General features: G+C 54.9%; 1 protein-coding gene across 2 annotated transcripts in view; it reads right to left on the reverse strand.

Moving 5' to 3' along the window:
• Positions 1 to 20,157, reverse strand: part of ARSG (arylsulfatase G) — a 69,742-nt gene that overhangs the window by 15,436 nt on the left and 34,149 nt on the right. For both annotated transcript variants that reach the window (XM_052657093.1, XM_052657094.1), the window contains exons 3-8: positions 18,272 to 18,459; positions 15,350 to 15,397; positions 14,218 to 14,329; positions 12,680 to 12,817; positions 7,268 to 7,464; positions 6,190 to 6,270 (exon numbers count right to left, since the gene is read on the reverse strand). In XM_052657093.1, coding sequence (XP_052513053.1) covers positions 6,190 to 6,270; positions 7,268 to 7,464; positions 12,680 to 12,817; positions 14,218 to 14,329; positions 15,350 to 15,397; positions 18,272 to 18,459 — 764 coding nt within the window. The remainder of the gene's footprint in view (positions 1 to 6,189; positions 6,271 to 7,267; positions 7,465 to 12,679; positions 12,818 to 14,217; positions 14,330 to 15,349; positions 15,398 to 18,271; positions 18,460 to 20,157) is intronic.

Consider the following 20,157-nt stretch of genomic DNA (forward strand, 5'->3'; position numbering starts at 1 on the left):
TCTGAGGCCAGATGCTAAGGAAAAGTGAAGGCTTCAATTCCAAGAAACCAGTCAATGGTTCTGCGCATCAACCAGAAGGCCCAAGCTGGGGATCTGCACTGTGGTGGGACTGTGGGCACCAGAGTCGGCACTAGAGCTGCATCTCTGCCTCCAAGATATTTCCGGAAGGGTGCCCTGGCCCCTGGGCTTCCCAGGCAGCACTAGTGGTAAAGAACCCGCCTGCCAATGGAAGAGACACAAGAGGCGTGGTTTCGGTCCCCGGGTCAGAAAGATCCCCGGGAGGAGGGCATGGCAACCCTCTCCAGTATTCTTGCCTGGAGAATCCCACGGACAGAGGAGCCCGGCGGGCTGCAGTCCATGGGGTCGCAGAGCTGGAGATGATGGCAGCGACCTGGCACACAGACTCTAGTGACAGTGATTTCTCCAGTTAACGGAGCCTCTCCCGAGCACCAAGTTGAGTGCGCCTGCCTGCAGTGCTGAGGACTTCCCTGAACTCCCTCCCTTAACCCTTAGGACAACTTTGTGAGCTGAGCACTGTGACTCTTCACTTTTCAGATGCAGAAGTCAAAGCTCAGAGAGGTTAAATAATTTGCCCAAGGTCACACAGCAAGGAAACAGTCAAGTCAGGATCTGAGTCCAAGGCTGACTACACGGCCGGCACCCTTAGTCATTAAGAACTTCTAGGACCCTCTAGGACTGTGGTTCCCATCCCTGTATGCAGACTCGAGTCACTAGGGGAGCTTTGGAGAAATACTCATGCAAAGGTCCATTTCCCAGAAATTGTGAGTTAATTGACCTGAGCTGGGGTCCAGACACCAGGAAAGCCCTGTAAAGCTCTCCTGGTGAGTTCACGTAGAGCGCGCCAGTTCCAGGGCAGTAAGAAAGGGGACATGATACATCTCGAAACTAAACATAGTGTGTGTCTAATGACAGGTTTCATGCGGCCTGCACCTCTACGCCTTTACGCCCCGGAGAACAAATATGACCTTCTCCGTTACAGTGAGTAAGAACAACAGTTGAGTCCAGCCCATAAAGTAAGATGTGCCGTTTTTACTTTCAAAAGCTCTTTCTTCATGGACAGCAACCTTCACACTTGGACCAGTCGCACTGGCACATCCAAAGCATCTGTCGAATTTGGCTTTCTGCGGAGAAACCACGCTTGACAGACACGAGCATGCATTTCGATGCACTTCTGGTTAGTTATGACTCTAATTAAGGCCGAACCTCTTACTTAAAGCCATAAATATTTAGCCTCAGCAACCAAAGCACGAACAGAAGCATGATTCATGAGTGTGCTTACTTCCTCCTCCCTGGCTGTGTAAGGAGAGGCCGCTCCGTGATGCGTGGAGGAAGCCCCACCACCGTCCACGTTCAGACACATAGGCGCTTCCCAGAAAGGGTCCCTCCCAAACGCCAGGGCCCCCTGAGTCAGAAGGGCGGGGCTGCTCACAGAGGCTGGCCAGCCTGTCAGCACACAGAGCCGCCAAAGGACCCCTGGAGATGCTGGTTTTGTGAGTCTCGGGTGGGACTGTCATTCCAGGTCGCTCTGACAGCAGTATCTGGGGACCAGAGGCTGAGAAAAAGCGGCAAGGTAGACAGGAGAAGGCCTTCTCGTTGTGAGATCTTGGGCAGCATGTGGGATCTGAGTGCTCCCACCAGGGATCGGACCCATGGCCCCTGCATCGCAAGTGCAGAGTCTTAACTGCTGGACCGCCAGGGACGTCAAGGCAGAAATCTTAACGTCCCTCTGTCTGCTCCTTCTCAGTCGTGAAGGGGGAAAGTGACTGTACTGGTCTCATGGGACGCTGGAAAGCTGACCTCAGACAATGTATGTAAAGTTCTGAGCAAGGCCCTCAGGCACGGTGCCTGCCACAGGAGCGGCCAACAAATGCGCTCCGAAAAAACCCCAACAAAACAAAGGCACCACAAAATCCCGCACAGACAGCATCGGGCAGAAGGCGCCCCTGGCGGCCCGTGCACTGGACTCAGGCCTCTGACAATGCACTCTGGCGCGAAGCGGACTTTGTGTTTAAGCTGAGTCTGAATGTCATTAGACAAGAGCCCTCTGTCCCACTGACTGAGTCCCTAGTCCTGTCCACAACGGACGAAAGCAAGCGTGTGTTCATTCGAACTACCTGCATGGCCCCTCAAGCCGTTATACGAGTGTCTCGGGGCAGAAGGACGCGTCTGTTCTGAGGAGTCCACATTCTATAACCTTCTAAAGAAGCAGGCTTCGTTTCTAAATATAAATATGTGCCTTTGCCAAGGATGCCCGGAGCTCACACACTAGTTTTCTAGAAACACACGGAAGCCAGGCTGGTGGGGCCAAGGACTCCAGCTGGCCTGGGTGCCCGTGGGCGGGGTGGGGGTGTTCCGAGCCTGGTGGCCGGTGGCTCGAAAGGGGACATCACTTGACTCCCACTGGTCCCGTCAGCGGACCCTGCCCCCAGCGGGGCTGGCTGCCAGCATCCTCCCCACCCCGCACCCCTCTGACCCCTGTCTGCCCCTCCAGACACCCCTGACCCCCGTCTGCCCCCCACACCCCGTCTGACCGCTGTCCGCCCCCCTGCACCCCCTCTGATCCCTGTCCGTCCCCTCGACCCCTGTCCGCTCCCCCCTGCACCCCCAGCTGGACAGACAGCCGGCCGCAGAGCCAGCTTCCCAGTGGGGAATGTTACGTAACCGCCTGGTAGCATCGCCTTACACCAAGGTCTCCCAGAAGGGAAGGATGCCAGACTCAACAGCATGTTTCCTCATCACCAGGGGAGGAAAGAACCGCTCTGCTCTTCAAATAAAACAAGGAAAGAATCTCCAGACAGCGGAGCCTTCCGTTAGGGGACACACAGGGTGCTGGTTCTGTCCCGAAGAGGAAATAGGTCTGGAGCGGGGAGGGCCGCGGCTGTGCCGCGGGGCGGGGCGGGGGGGTTGCTCCGCGGCGGGCCCCTCCGCCTGGGGGAAGGCCAGGCCGCCCAGCAGTGCCCCCTGCCCCGGCTCAGCCTCGCACCCCCGCCGGGTGCCGGCCAAGCCCCGCGGAGCGTCCCCGCCCAGCACGGGACGAAGCGCCGCTCCAGGAGACGCTGCCTCATCCCATCAGCTGAGCACCGCCCGGGCCAGGAGAGGAAGGGAGGATGGGGAGGGGGCGCCAGCGCGTGGCCTGCCGTCCGGGCTGGCGGCGGGGCGGGGAGCGGGGCGGCGCTCCCGGTACTGTTTGTCCCGCTCCGCTGTGAAAACATGGCCCGTCTTCTCGGTTTCATTGACCCTCGGGCCGGGCGCGCTCCCAGCAGGACGCACAGGCACCTGTCTGAAGACCTGCCCCCGGGGCCCTGGCCATGCCCCGTCCTCTGGGCCCTGCCTGGCCCCCCGGGGCCCCCCGGACCCCCCAACAGCGTCCCGGGCAGAGGGGAGGGAGACAGCTGCCGCCAGCGTGGCGGGGAGCCGATGCGGAGGTCGAGGTCGGGGCAGAGCTCAGCCCGCGGCCAGAGGCGCCTGCGTGACCCCCCAAGAAAAGCAGAGGCGCCGGGCCCCACCGCCCGCTCACCTGCCGGGCAGTGTGCATATCCATACACACCGCGTCTTCCCCATCCACTCATGGATGGGCGGACCCTCCCCGGCGGCTCAGTGGTCAGGAACTGGCCAGCCAAAGCAGCAGGCGTGGGCTTGGTTCCGGCGTGGGGAAGGTCCCCGCAGGAAGGCACGGCAGCCCACTCCAGCCTCTTGCCTGGAGAATCCCATGGACAGAGGGGCCTGGCGGGCTGCAGCCCACGGGGTCACAAGGAGCCCACACGACTGAAGTGACTTGGCGCGCCCAGCTTGCTCTAGTGATGATTCCGAGTCCGCTCCGCACTGCGCTGGACTCTCGTGTCTCTTCTGTTTGCACTTAAATGTTCCTCCTCTCTCTTCCCTACAGCATATTTGCAAGCCTGGTTCACTAGTTTACAGCTGCCTCCTAAGAGACAAGATGAGACAGGTCCTCAGATAGGAGGCCAGAGGTCCCCTTCTTAGGGAACAGAAAGCTCCCCAGAGAGGGGCCCCCTCCTGACAGTTGTGTCCCCTCAGCCTTGGCCTCCATGCCTTCAGAATTTTCACCCTGGAGAGTAAAAGTGATCCCAGGCCCCTCTAATGGAGTACTGAGGATGGAACCTGGCCTGAGGGCTTGCCAGGGGCAGAGAAGAGGAGCTGCAACCAGTGAGTGCAGAAAACCACTTGGGCTGGCACTGTATTTCTCTAGGTGACGGCTGCAGATTAAAGACTCTGCCTGCAGCATAGGAGGCCTGGGTTCAAACCCCAGGTCAGGAAAACCTGCTGGAGAAGGAAACAGCAACCCGCTGCAGTATTCTTGCCTGGAGAATCCGATGGACAGAGGAGCCTGGCAGGCTACCGGCCATGGGGTCGCAGAGAGTCAGACACGACGGAGCTACTGACACACACCATGGCTGCAGCTACCGGACCCATTTCCACCAGTCTGGGTGTGGCACTTCTTCCTGGTCCAGCTGTCTAGCACTCTTGAACAGGCAGGGCCAACGCAAGTCATGCATGAAGGCACCTGGTCACTGCACAGGTTGGAGGAGGCGCCACCCAGTTCTCCTGACTCCCATCACTCGTGTCCAGACAGGAGGCATGCTGAGGGTCCAGCAGCCACTCACCTGTAAAGTTCTCAAGGGATCTGAGCCAGGGACGCCAGATCAAAGCCTTTCCTTCTCACCACTGGCCATGGGACACAGGGATGTTCCAGGTTCTAGGTAGCTATGAACTTCCTGCCAGACTAATGTGAAAGGGGGTTTATGTCCTCTGACCTGGAGACAGCTTGGGGCCACGGGTCAGGCCAGCCAGCCAGTAGGACGACAGGGTGAACCCAGCCCCAGAGGATAATCTTGCCAAGCCCACCTCTGAACCCCTTGGACACAGATACTTTCTAAAATTTTATAATTTTTAATTTTATAAAGTATATTTATTATAAAATATTAATATTAATAAATATTATATTTGGTATTATAAAATAATACCAATTTATTTGACAAATGAAGGTAGGGAAAACTACACTTAAACCCTTCCTTGGCCTTCCCAGGTGGCTCAGTGGTAAAGAATCTGCCTGCCAATGCAGGAGACACAGGTTCGATCCCTGGTCCGGGAAGATCCCACAGGCCTCGGAGCAACGGAGCCTGTGCGTCCCAACTACCCAGTCTGCGCTCTGGAGCCCATGTGATTTGCAGCCCACTCTCTGCCAGTGGTGAGAAGGTCACGCACTGCAGCCAGAGAAAGCTTGCTCAGCAATGAAGACCCAGCACAGACAGAAATAAGCAAACGCAGAAAATTCCTTTTTAAAAACCCTTCCTCCACCACCCAGAGGTAACCACTGCCTTGCTTTTTGTTGCCTCTGTCACGACTTTTCTGAGACCACGTATACTTAGTATTATACGATAAGATCATACTTTACATATGGTTTTGTGACCTGCATTATTCACTGGAAAGGATTTTCTGTAACTGTTTCCAGGTGAGTCATAGGCACCATTTTCAGTGGTTCCTGCATGTTTCTTGAGATGCACGGACCATAATTTCTTGGAGCACTCCTGTCTTGCTGGACACTTGGGTCATGTGTTTGTTTGTTTACATCTACAGCAGTGAGCACTGTTTTACATACATCATTGCGCACTTGGCTAACTATTTCTTGAAAACAAGTGCTTTAAGGAGGAATTAAAGCACCACCAGTCATGCATATGGTTTAAGCCGTACTGTTGAATTACCCCCTGCAGGACTGCCTTTCAGAGGGTGAGGTCCTTTCAGAGGGTGAGGTCCCTGTGGGGAGACCATCCCAGAGCAAACGGGTGCCGAGCTGAGAGTGAAGGATGTTTAAATAAAGAGAGGCAGTGCGGATCATGGATGAAGGGATGACTGTAAACAAGGAAAGAAAAGAAAGCAAGAGGAAAGAGCAAGGTCACCAGGATGAAGACAAAGGCAAGCGTGTTGCTGGACGGTCTTCATCCTGGCCTCTGGGGGCAGGGCTGACGCCCTGGAGGAAAGGAAGGGATGACCGAACGCACACCAACTTTCTCCGCCCCAAACTGTTTCTTTTCTGGGAGCTGGTGGCTGTGAGTAATCTACTTCTGTGTCACAAAGATGCCCAAGGCCAGGAGAAGAATTGGTCCTCCCAGAGGCTGTGTCTCTTGTCCCCACCCCTGGTGGAGACCATACCTTGACGAGCTTGCCACGATCCGGTGAAGGGCCCTACACTCCCGGCCAGCTCGCACTTCTGAGCCCACGGGCCATTGTCCCCTAGAAACCAAGAAAGGCAACACAGAGTCAGGGCACTGCAGGACACTGCCAACCGTGGCCCCACACCCCTGTCCTGGCACCGCCTGGAGAAAGGACTTGTGAAAACAAGTGCGACCGCGAACTTGGAGGACCACCTTTTGGGGGGAGGGCGTCTGCCTCCCACAGCCCGCAGAGACGTGGGCTGTCCCCGCCCCGAGCTCGCCCCACGCTGGAGCTCTGGCTTCTGGCTAAGAACTCAGCAGTCCCCTTACCAGCGTCTTCAACTCAGCAACTGTTTGCTGTTTCTGTTTTAGCCACACAGCCTGTGAGGTCTTAGTTCCCTGACCCCCTACATTGGGAGTGTAGAGTCCTAACCACTGGGCCACCAGGGATGTCCCCAGCAACTCCTTCCTGAGCACCTGTGGTGCCCCAGTGCCTCCCACACGGCACCTCCTGACCGTCCAACCTGTGGTGGAAGAGGCTCGACTCTGCCAAGGAGGAAAGAGGGGCTCAGAGGGGCTAACGGAACTTTCCCAACGCAGAGGTTCAAACACCAGTGTCCACAGCCCTCGCGCCAGACAGGGACCCCCGACCCACTGTTCCTGAGTGGGTCCTCGAAACAGCCCACCATGCAGGTCTGATCAGCCAGGATATGTGAGCTGTGCCCGATGGTAACGTCTGGGCTGAGGAGGGCAGTGAAGTGGGCTTTCAAGGACTGCCCAGGGGGACACAGGCTCATGACGTCAAAGTCTCTCGTTAACAATTAGGAGCAGTACCCATGTGACGCTGACCAGCACCCAAGGGGCTGCAGGGGAACCGAGCTCTCCGTGCAAGCCTGTCCGGGGGTGCGGCCTCAGGGACCCACACACACAGGCCTGTGAACACCAGTGGGGCCCCACGCTCAGGGCAAGCCCCCTGCCACGGTGCAGAGGGTCACTTGCTGAGATGCTGCTCCACTGGGGTGTGTGCAGGGTTACCCATCAGACCCGAGGGAGGCTGGCTGTGGTTTTCTATTCACCTGTAAACCAGAGGAACGTGTTGTTTTTCCCCGCGAGGTCAACTGCGTCCTTGATCCGGCCCACAAGGTGGTCCATCTCCTGCAGGCTCGCGCTATATGGCCTTTGACCCCTGGATCCTGCTGATGGCGGCATCCTGGCCAGGGGCACGTGCATGTGGGCCAGGGCCACGTACAGCAGGAAGGGTCTCCCGCTGGTGCTGAAATGAGAGAGCCGGACCATGACCCCACAGAAGGGCCCCAGGGCCCAGCGGAGAGCCCGGAACCCCTGGGGCCCAGGAAGCACACACCTGTCTACAACCTCCAAAGACAACGGGCACATGAACTGGTTAGCGGGTGAGAGTCTGCGAGTCACTGTCCTCATCGTAACCGCCCTTTAACACATTGCAAAACTGACTCACGGAGCCTGAATTCACCCTCGTGAGAACGTCCAAGTTCCCTTTTCCAGATGAAGTGTCAGGGGCTCAGGGAGACTGAGAGACCCGAGGTTCGTAAGCAACGGCATTCGGGTTCAGACCCAGACTCGGCTGGGAGCAGTGTGCCAGCCCTGAGCTGCTCATGCTAACGCCCAACACACACATGCTTCCAGGCTTTGTCTGCTCTGTCAGGGCATCCGGGCCACCATGTCTATTCCCAGCCTCGGGCCTTTCTCGGGGGTGAACGGATGAGTCAAGGTGACCACAGGGAATTCCAAGGACACAGCCAGGAACGTCCAGACCACAGTCCTGCTGGAGGCCTGGCGTCCGGCCACCCCTCTGCTGATCCTGTAGGGTCCTCGGGGGCTCTGCTTCCTGCCCACCCCCACCTGCATTCCCGGGGTGAGGGCAGGGTCAAGGGCAGCAGCAGGGACCCTCGGGGAGCCCTTCCCACAGCCCATGCCTGTGGAGGGATGGGCTTTCAGAGGACACTGCGAGGGGCGGGGAGGCCTCAGGCAGGCTCTCAGAGGGATAGAGGCGTGGCTGTTCTGTCACCGGTTGGACCATAAAGAAGGCTGAGCACCAAAGAACTGATGCTTTTGAACTGTGGTGCTGGAGAAGACTCTTGAGAGTCCCTTGGACTGCAAGGAGATCCACCAGTCCATCCTAAAGGAGATCAACCCTGAATATTCATTGGAAGGAGTGCTGCCGAAGCTGAAACTCCAATACTTTGGCCACCTGATGCAAAGAGCTGACTCACTGGAAAAGACCCGGATGCTGGGAAAGATTGAAGGTGGGAAGAGAAGGGGATGACAGAGGATGAGATGGTTGGATGGCGTCACCAATGCGATGGACATGAGTTTCAGTAAACTCTGAGAGTTGGTGATGGACAGGGAGGCCTGGCGTGCTGCGGTTCATGGGGTCGCGAAGAGTCGGACACAACTGAGAGACTGAACTGAACCTGGCACTTAACTTTCAAACGGGCCTGAGCTTTCCTGGCTCACCTCGGTTCACACCCCCCACCACGTCACATTCTCTGAGTCCCCCCAGGCTCAGCTCTGCCTCAAACCTGGAGACCCCCTGCATCCCGACTCCTGGGGTCCTCCGATTGGGACTGGGTGGACTCAGCTCTCTTTGAAGGACAGACATCCTGGATTCGGACCTCCTCTTCCCCATTTTAATCAACAATTTCTTTTTATACTATGTATTAAACAGATGACTTCCCAGGTGGCGCCAGTGGTAAAGAACCCACCTGCCAATACAGGAGACATAAGAGAAATGAGTTCAATCCCTGGGTTGGGAAGACCCCCTGGAGAAAGGAATGGCGCCCACTCCAGTATTCTTGCCTGGATAATTCCATGGACAGAGGAGCCTGGCGAGACAATTGAGTGATTAACAAGAGATAAATACTTTAAAAAAAAATAGACAACTAAGGAGAACCTACTGTATAGCCCAGGGAACTCTACCTGACATTCTGTGGTGACCTACATGGGAAGGAAATCCAGAAAGGAGAAGATATGTCTATAGGTATAGCTGATTCACTTTGCTGTACAGAAGAAGCTGATACAATATTGTAAATCAATTATGCTCCAAAAAAATAAATTTTTTAAAAAATCAACAATTTCCTTGCTACATTTCTATAGTTTCATTGTCCAATGCCATAGTCACACCATGTGTGGCTATTTCAACCCATGAAAATGAAATAAAAGAATGCAGCATCTCACATGCAAGGGATGAGCCTTGCAGACATTATGCCGCGTGAAATGAGCCATCGCCCAAGGTCAAGCACGGCCAGATTCCACTCACAGGAGGTACCCGGAGCGGTCAGCTTCAGACAGACAGGAGGCAGAATGGTGGTTGTTGGGGGCTGCGGGGAAGGGAAGACTGGGAGCTGGTGTTTAATGGGGACAGGGTTTCAGTTTGGGAATACGAAAAGTTTCTAGAGGTGTATGGATGACCCTGGGCTGTTCACTTAACCTCGGCTGTCAGTTCAGTGGGGAGAGCCAAGCCTCCCTGGCAGAGCTGTGTGTATTGACTGCCCAGAGTAAGCACTGAATAAACGGGAGCCTCTAAGATCCCCCAGAGAAGGAAATGGCAACCCCACTCCAGTACTCTTGCCTGGAGAATCCCATGGACAGAGGGGCCTGGCAGGTACAGTCCATGGGGTCACAAAGAGTCAGACGTGACTTAGCGTCTGAACAACAAAGAACATCTCTTACATGTGGAATCTACAATATAATACCAATGAACTTATCTAAGAAACAGAAGCAGATTTACAGACAGAGGACGGATGTGTTGTTGCCAAGGCTGGCGGGGTTGGGGGTGGAGAAGGAGGGCAGGGATTCGGGGATTAGCAGATACAAGTTACTATAAGTAGGTGGATAAACAAGAAGGTCCTACCGATTAGCCATGACTACACGGTTCCATATGACTATAGGGAACTGTAGTCAATGTCCTGTGATAAACTAGGATGGAAAAGAATATAAAAAAGAATGTACAACGGAGACCCTTTGCTACACAGTGAAAATTAACACAACACTGTAAATTACACTTTCATTTAAAAACGACAAGAATCAGCCTTCAGCATTCCTGCTAGGTCAGGAATCTAAATTCAAGTAAAGGAAAAACGTTCAAAGTCCTGGGGTGAGACCCTTGCTGAGCACGGGCAGGAAGCCACAGTCCAGTAAACCCCCCCCCCCCCGCCCCCACAGTGGTTTTGACAAACAAGTCCAGGTGGGTCAGGGTCACGGAGGAGAAAGGAACACAGATGGGGCCTGGTGTGTGCTGACTCTTCAGAAACCACGGGTGACCTCGCAGGTCAAGTCCTACAGACACCAGGTGCCTGAGGATTATTCTCCACCAAGTTAAAAGCCAACAGGATTCATGTGACTTTTCACTCAATAACGAATTAATAAACTCACACATGCTTGGCCTCTCTCCTACAACCAAGAGTTTGTTTGCTGATGTGCTTGTCTTTCAACTGGTCAGTTAACTGGTTCGAACAGCACCGAACCCTCTTCAGTGCCTCTGTCAGCCCTCAGCCAGCAGCTGCTCCCCCAAATCCCCCAGGAGCACTGAGACCCCACTGCGAACGCAGCGGGGGACGGGCCCCACCAGCCACGAACTGGCCGCCCACCCCAGGGCACCGGGAAGCCAACACAGTGCCCGGGTGGGAGAAAGGGCTTTTCCCTTTTCATACCAACCGTCTGAAAAATACAAAAACAAGCAGATCAGCGAAACAGTGTTTCTCAGAAAGGCCTGAAAAACTCGTAAGATGCCATCTCTAAAGCTTAAGGCGCTGCCCTTAGAATCTGGGTCCCAAGCAGGTGGTGTGATCAAGCGGAACGGACCCATTGCATACTGGCCCCCAAAGATATCCAGGGTCTAATTCCTAGAATCTCTGTTACCTTGTACAACCAAGGGCACTTCGAAGATGCAATGAAGCTAAGGGTCGTGAGATCAGAGGCTTTTCTTAGACTGTCTTAGTAGACCCTAAGTGTGAGAGTGTTAGTCACTTCAGTCATGTCTGACTCTTTGCGACTCTATGGACTGTAGCCCGCCAGGCTCCTCTGTCCATGGGGATTCTGCAGGCAAGAATGCTGGAGTGGGCAGCCTTTCCCTTCTCCAGGGGATCTTGTTGATGAGGGGATCAAACCCAGGTCTCCCTCATTGCAGGCAGATTTTTTACTGTCTAAGCCACCAGAGAAGCCCGGTAGACCCTAAGCATAATCACACATGTCCTCCTAAGAGGGAGGCAGGCGGAGGTCCTTGACTACAGAAGAGGAGAGGGAAAGAAGACCACAGAGGCAGAGACCAGAAGGAAGGGGCCAGGAACTCCCTGGTGGTCCAGTGGTCAGCACACCACATTTCCACTGCCCCAGGTCTGGGTTCCATCCCTAGTAGGGGAACTAAGATCCTGCAAGCCCCTTGGTGTGGCCAGAAAAAAAACCCAAAACAAAACAAAACAGAATGATGGAACCAGAGCCAAGAAATGTCGACAGCCACCAGAAGCTGGGAAACACAAGAACCGATCCTCGGGACGTCCCAGGTGGCCCGGGGGCTGAGACTTCACCCTCCCAACGCAGGGGCCCAGGTTCAATACCCAGTCAGGGAGTTAGAATGCACGTTCTGCAACTAAGCCCAGCACAGCCAAAAAAATAAAAGAATATTTTTTAATAAAAGAAGGAGAAACGATTCTCCCTGGAGACTTGAGAAGGAAAGAGTTCGGCTGACACCTGGGCTTGGGCCCCCCTGAGACACATTTCAGATGCCTGGTCTCCAGATCTGCAGGGGGACAAACTGCTGTTGCTTCAGCCAATAAGTTGGGGGTAAGTTTGTGACGGCAGCGAGTATACCCTGCCAACTAGCGAGCCCGACAAACGCTCCGAATGCACAGAGGGCAGTAAGTGGGCCCTGGCCTCCTCTTAGGAGGACATGTGTGATTATGCTTAGGGCCTACCGGGCTTCTCTGGTGGCTTAGACAGTAAAAAATCTGCCTGCAATGAGGGAGACCTGCGTTTGATCCCCTCATCAACAAGATCCCCTGGAGAAGGGAAAGGCTGCCCACTCCAGCAGCGAGGACCCGTGACAATGACTAGGGCGTGTTCTGAGCGGGACCCTGGGAAGGGACCTGCACCTGCGGCCCTGCTAGCCCAGGTCAGGTGACCCAGGAGACCCCAGGACAGGCTGGTTTCCAGCTTTATTTGTTGTTGCTCAGTCGTGTCCAGCGCTTTGTGACCCCGTGGACTGCAGCACGCCAGGCTTCCCCTGTCCTTCACCAACTCCTGGAGATTGCTCACACTCATGTCCACTGAGTCAGTGATGCCATCCAACCATCTCCTCCTCTGTCGCCCCCTTCTCCTCCTGCCCTCAGTCTTTCTGAGCATCGGGGTCTCTTCCAGGAGGCATGCATGCATCTTTCTTGGACAGTGGGACTCTGCCGCGGCTCTCAGCCCACCCAGGCACGGGGGGGCATGGGGGTGGATGCAGGGCTCCTCACCTCGCCTGCTGGATGAACTGGGTGGCCTTCTCGGCGTACTTCTGTGCAAGGGCGCTCAAGTTCACGGGCTGCTCCACGATGTTGAGGTTTTCGTACAGAGGAAGGGCCACGTCAGAGTAGCAGTCTCGCTCAAGGTTCCTGTGTGGAAACCACAGATGGTAGAGCACTCATTCCCACGACCCGGGTAGTCATGGAGTCGGACGAAACGCCGTGATGCGGCGATGCCCGTGAAAGCAAAGCATCGAGCAGCCTGGCCCAGGTGCTTTGTCCAGCCTCCCACTTCCTCTGAGTGTAAAACCGATACAATGCCTCCATCCACTCCCTTCCAGCAGAAGTGTGCACGTTTTGGGCAAGCCTGGCTGCTGTATGAGGCTCCCAACAACTTTTTTTGAGCTAGGATGTTATTATTCCTATTTTGCTGGGAGAGAAATTGAGGTCTAAACAAACTGAGATACTCAAGCAGAGTGCCAGAGCCAATCAGTAGCCTTGACTTTTCCCATGGACCTCACCCTCCCAACTCAGGGAGACCCAGGTGGATGCTCCAGCTCCCCGTCACTGCTCCACTGTGACCCGGGCCACAGGGAAGCACCGTTTCCTGGACAATCAGGAGAAACACTTGCCTCGGTCCATGGGCACACAGACCACAGATCAGCACGCAGGGAGCTTAGAATGTAACAGTGTCTCAATGAATGGCCATTATTACACTAACTACTGCGTTCTTCATAAGCCACCTGAGACTCACTTGCCCCAAGCGGCTCAGACACCTGCAAACCTTGCCAATAACCACAGTGCACGCTCTGAACAGGCAGAGCGCCCGGCTGGTTACGGTATATCGCCTTTTTCTGAGAGGAAACGTGTTGCGTGCTCATTACAGAACATGGGAAAAATACAACGAGAGAGGAAGAAAAATGAAAACCTCTTAATGGCACAACCGCAGTGAATGAACCATCGTCGCCCTTCTGGCATATTTCCTTTGGGGCTACTGGAGGTGTAAATACAGACGTAGTTCAGATCCGTGTTGATGATTTGTTTCCTGCTTTTTCCACTTACTATTCTATTGTGAGCACTTCCCCATTTCACTGAAAACGTTTTGAAAGCATCCTGTTGAGTGCCTGCGCGGCATTCCAATGCTGGGACGCGCGGCTTATTGCGGGCGGGGGTGGGGCACACCAGGAGCCCTGCGGGCTTTTCCTCCATCTCCCTCCTTATGTCCCCTGGTGGGACAGGTGCGTGGTCCAGGACAAGAGGAGGGAGGCCATCCGTGTGAGACCTGGTAGCACCCCCTCCCCCTACTGAGCTCAACAGTCCAAGGAAACTGGAAAATTCCAACTAAAAAAGTGCTGTCCCCTCATCTCCACAGAAAGTGTTCTTGCCCGCCATACACAGAATGCATTTAAAATTTGCACTAAAGGTATGCGACCTTTCTTTGCTGCGGTTACCGGTCCTCGTCGACTTCTCTTGTCTCCTCTGGATGGACCAATCCCCCCGGGACTTCCCCTTGCTCTGATGCCCAGAGCCAACACCTTGGCCAGAATTACCTGGATGGTCTATCGCCCCGGGGACACGCCGGGCAGGGAGGGTGGTTGTAGCCGGGGGTGTCAGTGCAGCCCATATCGTGGCTGTACGGGACCCCAAAGTAGTAGTCAAAGCCTGGAACAGAAGCACCGGTTAGGCTGGGGGCCTGCACTCTTACACCCAGGACAGAAATTTAATTTTCCATGATTTAATTTTGCAGTGTTATGAGTGTGTAATTAAAAGAGGATTTGATGAATATCCCTCGGTAAGTATGCAAGGAAAACATGTTGCTGGCTCCTGGCCGCAAGACTCGATTTGCAAAACATCTTGTGATTAGAGTTAACCCGAAAGGGAAGGAAGCGGGGAGAATTCCTGGACTCCTACCATGCCCAGTGGTGTCCTGGACACAGCAGGAAATATCTGGGGCAAATCTGTGAACTGCACGACACTTTGAGGCATAAAAGACATTCTGCCCTCAGGAAACTTCCCATCTGAAGGGGAGATAAGAAATAGAGATTTAGCTTGAAGAGCTGGCTTCCCAGGAAGCCAGCAAGAGAGATCAGAGGAGGAAGGCACCCCAGGATGCTGGGAGTGGCGGGGCTGGGGTTGAGACGGGAAGCTCAAAATGCTTCTCAAAATAGTTGGCGTCTCAGCTGGATGCCGAGGGCTGGCAGGACTGGACCTGGGACGGGGGAGGACGTGAAGGTCAAAGTGAGACCTGAAACCCCTGTGTTGACCTTTTTCTGAGACCCCTCCGCTCATCCCATCCCTTCTGCAGCACAAGCTTCCGTGTGACATTTTCACAGAATTTCCCTACCCAACCCCCCAGTCCCTGCTTCAGTGAAGCCCTCAGACAATTTGACCTGGTACCACATGGGGCCTCACGGGGGCCAGTGTTCTCTGACACGGGAGAACTGGGTCAAGGAAAATGCTGCTGCCCTCGCGATGAGTGGGCCCCGAGGGGAGACAGAGGGGGGCCAGGACAGGGCCAGGCGAGAGGCATGTGAGAGGAGACGCAGCCCGAGGCACCCCAGATGCCCCCAAGCGACCCTGTGAGCGAGGATGTCTGGACTCAGGAGAGAGGCCGCCCAGGATGAGTCTCTTCACACAGACACCTCTGTTTCCCAGGTAACCAGTGCCCCGGGGAATCCTTACCACGGAAGCTGGGGTGGTGAGAGCCGTGGTGCCCAAGATGCCACTTCCCTGCAGAAAGACAAGAGAGAGAGGCTCTCAGAGGTGAGCCCGAGGGCCCCGCCCCGCTGGGGTGCTGAGCACACGCTTGGGTGTCCACCGTCTTTGCCCTTCCCTGAGGACTCGCAGAGAGGCTGTACACGCTGTGCCAACGCCCAGCCTGACTCTCTGCGGCGGAGAAGGAGTCCCCAGGGAGGCAGAAAGCGAGCCAGGATGACTCAGGACTCACACAGGAGATGGCCCAGGGAAGGAGAAGACGGGTTACCAGGAGCCCAGATGAGTGAGCAGGCTGAGCTTCTGCCGCAGTGAGGGTGGAGAGCCCACGGCAACCCACCCCCCCATCACGGGCCGCTCTGCCGCTGGGGACCTTGCCACGGGGCCCCAGAGCTGCTGCTCGCTCCTGGTGTGAGCATCTCCCGCTCCGGCCAGCAGCAGCCGCCTGCAGGGGCTGAGCGAGGGGCCCGGGACCGCCCCCCGCGGCCCAGCGGCCGGCAGATCGGAAACTCAGCCGCGCCGCACCGCACCGCACGGCGGCTCCCGGCCCTGTGAGCGTGCTTGCTGGGGACGCGTGGCAACCCCGGGATTTGCTGCCCTGTCCGTCCTGCTCTGACGAACCCAGGCGGCGAGGGGATGAAGCAAAGGTGCGGTGCGCAGACCGAAACGGCAGAGTGTGAACCAGCATGAAGGGCGGAAATGAGCAGGCAACCGCAGGAGTCTGGCTCAGTACATGCTCTCACGTGGCCTCCATGAAATGCTTCCGACCCATCTTCTTTAGACGAATGCATGCGCCCAAATAAAGACCTGCTGCATTCACACATTCACACAAATTGTGTACGGGCGGGGGGCGGGGAGGGGATGGGGGGCGGGGGGGGGGGGGGCCGCGGAGGGGCTGGAAGGAGGCCCTTCTTGCAACTGGTCTATAGGTTTGGGGGAAAACATGCAATATGAAGTTAGGGGAAGTGAAGTGAGCATTAGATGGACTACTTAGATTCAGTATGATGTGGAAATACAAAAATACAATACCATTTTAAAATTCTTTCTAAAATGACAATAAATATGTAAAATTACACACCCAGGAAATGTGAAATAATAGGAAAGGCAGAAAAGTAGGACCGAACGGTAAGTATACAACTAGGGAAAAACCCATTAACACAGACCAAGGTTAGAAGCAAACAGGGGCTTCCCTGGTGGTTCAGTGGCTAAGACGCCGAGCAGGGGGCTCGAGGTCAATGCCTGGTGAGGGAACTAAGACCTCACAGGCCACAGTTAAGAGTCTGCATGCCACAACTAAGGATCTTGCATGCTGCAACTAAGACCCAATACAGCCAAATAAATTTTAAAAAATAAAAAGATTATAAGCAAGGAGAGAGTGGTGTCAGTGGACCCCATATTCCTTCAGCAGGCTTTTAATGTCCCCTGTAAGTGTGCTTCTGGGAAAGTCATAGTCTCAACAAGGAGATATGCTTTGGTATCTTGTCCCAGAAAAAAATAAAAGAAGGTATAGTGAGGGGTGAATAATTGATCTGTAATCGGTTGCCTTCCTGGGGCTGAAAGGCTTGAAGAGGGAGGGGCAAGGACGATCCAATCCAGCTTGAGAAGAACCCATCCCCCTACCCCACTCTTAGGGTCAGAGAGCCTAGACACCAAAGCCCTTCCCCCGGCTGGGAGTCACGTGGATGCAAGGACCGGCTCCCGAGGATGCTCAGCCCACACTGAGAGCCTCACCGGGATCCGTGCCTCCAGGCGTGGAGACAAGGGGCCGAAAAGAGAGCAGGTTGGGACCTTAACGGTCCCGCCTCCTGCGGACTGGGGCTCATCCTCACGGACAGTGCAGACCCCCACTCTAGTCTGATGGTCTGAAGCATATGCCAGGCTCCTTGACCCAGAGCGGGGGTCGAGTGGACACAGAAATGCCTGCTTCCTGCAGGCCGTGACCACATCCTCGCAGGACCCTCGTTGCCACATCACTGTGCAGAGGCGGCGAGGGCAGCGGGAATCCTGCGGGACCTGCTGTCGGAGAGTTAGGAGAAAAAGCACAGGCGTTAACAAACGGTATTAATTTTCCTGACTTCACTCTGTACGACAGGCTCGAGGTTCCTATTTACAGAGAAGAAATGGAGACACAGAGGTGGAGAGCGGACAGGTGGACAGAGGAGGGGACGGAGGCGAGGGACCACTGGGAAGCCAGCATGGACACATACAGGACCACGTGCAACAGAGAGCCGGGGGAAGCCGCCGTGCAGCTCAGGAGCTCCCCTCCGCGCTGTGATGACCTCGAGGGGCGGGATGGGGGCGGGGGGAGGCACACAGGGAGGGGGTATATGTGTAATTGTGACTGACTCAAGCCCATGTACGGCAGAGACCGCCACAGCATTGTAAAGAATTGTCCTCCAATTTAAAAAAAGCGCAGGTGGGCTGAGGATGCCCCTGGGATGCTGGGTTGTCTTGGCCACTGTTGAAAGGGGCGGGAGGAACTAGTGCTGTACGTGGTTTAGTCCACGATTGTGCTCAGCTGCTAACTCATGTCCGACTCTTTGCCACTCCACGGCCTGGAGCCCCTCAGGCTCCTCTGTCCATGCTATTCCCCAGGCAAGAACACTGGAGTGGGTTCCCTTTTCCTCCTCCTGACCCAGGGATCAACCTGAATCTCCTGGGTCTCCTGCATGGCAGGAGGGTTTTTACCACTAGCAGCACCTGGGAAGCCCCAGTCTACTGTTGGGTCTCATCAATTATTGACACTGAGAGCTGAAGGCATTTCTAGCTCCCACAGCAAGAAATGCACACACAGGCGGACTCAAGCAGAAGAGATGGCTCTGCAGACGTGAAGGAAGCAGCCAGCACAGGAAGCGCAGGGGACGGGGGTCCAGGCAGCGGAGGTCACATCACCTATCATCCCCGTGACGTAGCCAGCCCCCCGCAGCACTTCGGCCAACGTGGTCTCGTTGAGTGGAAGGCCCCCCACGGACGTGACCGCAAAGTTGTGAGTGACCCCGTTGCGGAGGCCCAGCCGGCCGGTGAGCAGGGCCGCCCGGGAGGGCGAGCAGGTGGAGGCCGCCGCGTGGAAATCCACAAACCTGGGGGGAGAGGAGAATGATGGGGGTGTCCAGACACAGAGCCACAGCAGTCACCTCCCACTCAGTTCCCAGGGCCCTGGTGCTGGGGAGGAGCGCCAAGATATCCAGGTGTGGGGCGGGTAATGAAAACGATAAACCTACACAGCGTATTAAAAAGCAGAGACATCACTTTGCCAACAAAGGTCCGTCTAGTCAAGGCTATGGTTTTTCCAGTAGTCATGTATGGATATGAGAGTTGGACTATAAAGAAAGCTGAGCTCTGAAGAACTGATGCTTTCGAACTGTGGTGTTGGAGAAGACTCTTGAGAGTCCCTTGGACTGCAAGGAGATCCAACCAGTCCATCCTAAAGGAGGTCAGTCCTGGGTGTTCATTGGAAGGACTGATGCTGAAGCTGAAGCTCCAATACTTTGGCCACCTGATGTGAAGAGCTGACTCCTTGGAAAAGACCCTCATGCTGGGAAAGATTGAGGGCAGGAGGAGAAGAGGGAAACAGGTGAGATGGTTGGATGGCATCACCAACTCAGTGGACGTGAATTTGACCAAGCTCCAGGAGACAGGAGAGGACAGAGGAGCCTGGTGTGCTGCAGTCCATGGGGTCGCAGAGAGTGGGACACGACAGCAGTTGAACAACAAAAAAGAAAATGAAGCCCACTGGTATTTTCCTGGTGGTCCAGTGGTTAAGATTCCTTACTTCCATCGCAAGCAACAGGGTTCAATCCCTGGTTGGGGAACTAAGACTCTACAAGCCTTGCAGCGTGACCTCCCCGAAAAAGAAAATGAAGCCCACAGAGAAAGCGATTAATCCAAGGTCACATAGCTAATTCAAATAGATTTAATCCAACGAATTGAATGGACTGTATATCCCCTTTGTCTGTAGACTGTGTATTCTGAATTCACCTGCTCAAAGTTCCTGTAACTCCAAAATCAGTACTCATGGCTCTCACGTGCCAAGCAAGTGCCCTCCTTTTCACAGGCAATTCAGTGCCATGGTTTTTGTAACTGTTTTCTTTCTGTTGATGATTTTACTGCTTAAAACAATCCCAAGCATGATACTCAAGATCTGGCCAGTGTGTCTAAGCTTGAGAAGGCTGTGATGGGCCTTATGGAGAAAATACATGTGTCAGACAAGCTTCATTCAATAATAAGTATGGTGCTGTTGACCTTCAGTTCAATGGTGATGAATCAAATATACATATATATATGTATTAAATAAGTTACTCAGTCATGTCTGACTCTTTGGAATCTCATGGCCTGTAGCCTCTATGGAGAAAGAGCCAGGCTCCTCTGTCCATGGAATTCTCCAGGCAAGAATACTGGAGTGGGTTGCCCTGGCCTTTATCAGGGGTTCTTCCCGACCCAGGGATCGAACCCGGGTCTCCTGCACTGCAGGCAGTTTCTCCACCATCTGAGTAACCAGGGAAGCCCCCGGTGGCTCAGATAGTAAAGAATCTGCCTGCAGTTCACAAGACCTGGGTTCGATCCCTGGGTCGGGAAGAACCCCTGATAAAGGGCAGGGCAACCCACTCCAGTATTCTTGCCTGGAGAATCCCATGGACAGAGAAGCCTGGCGGGCTACAGTCCATGGGGTCAAAAAGCGTCAGATACGACTGAGCGACTTTGACGCATATATTAAACGAGATGTCTTTAAACAGAAACACACGTAAACCCAAGTTCTGTACTGATCGGGTGATGAAAAT

Source organism: Budorcas taxicolor, chromosome 19 (assembly GCF_023091745.1).
Source record: "Budorcas taxicolor isolate Tak-1 chromosome 19, Takin1.1, whole genome shotgun sequence".
Classification (NCBI taxonomy): Eukaryota; Metazoa; Chordata; class Mammalia; order Artiodactyla; family Bovidae; genus Budorcas; species Budorcas taxicolor.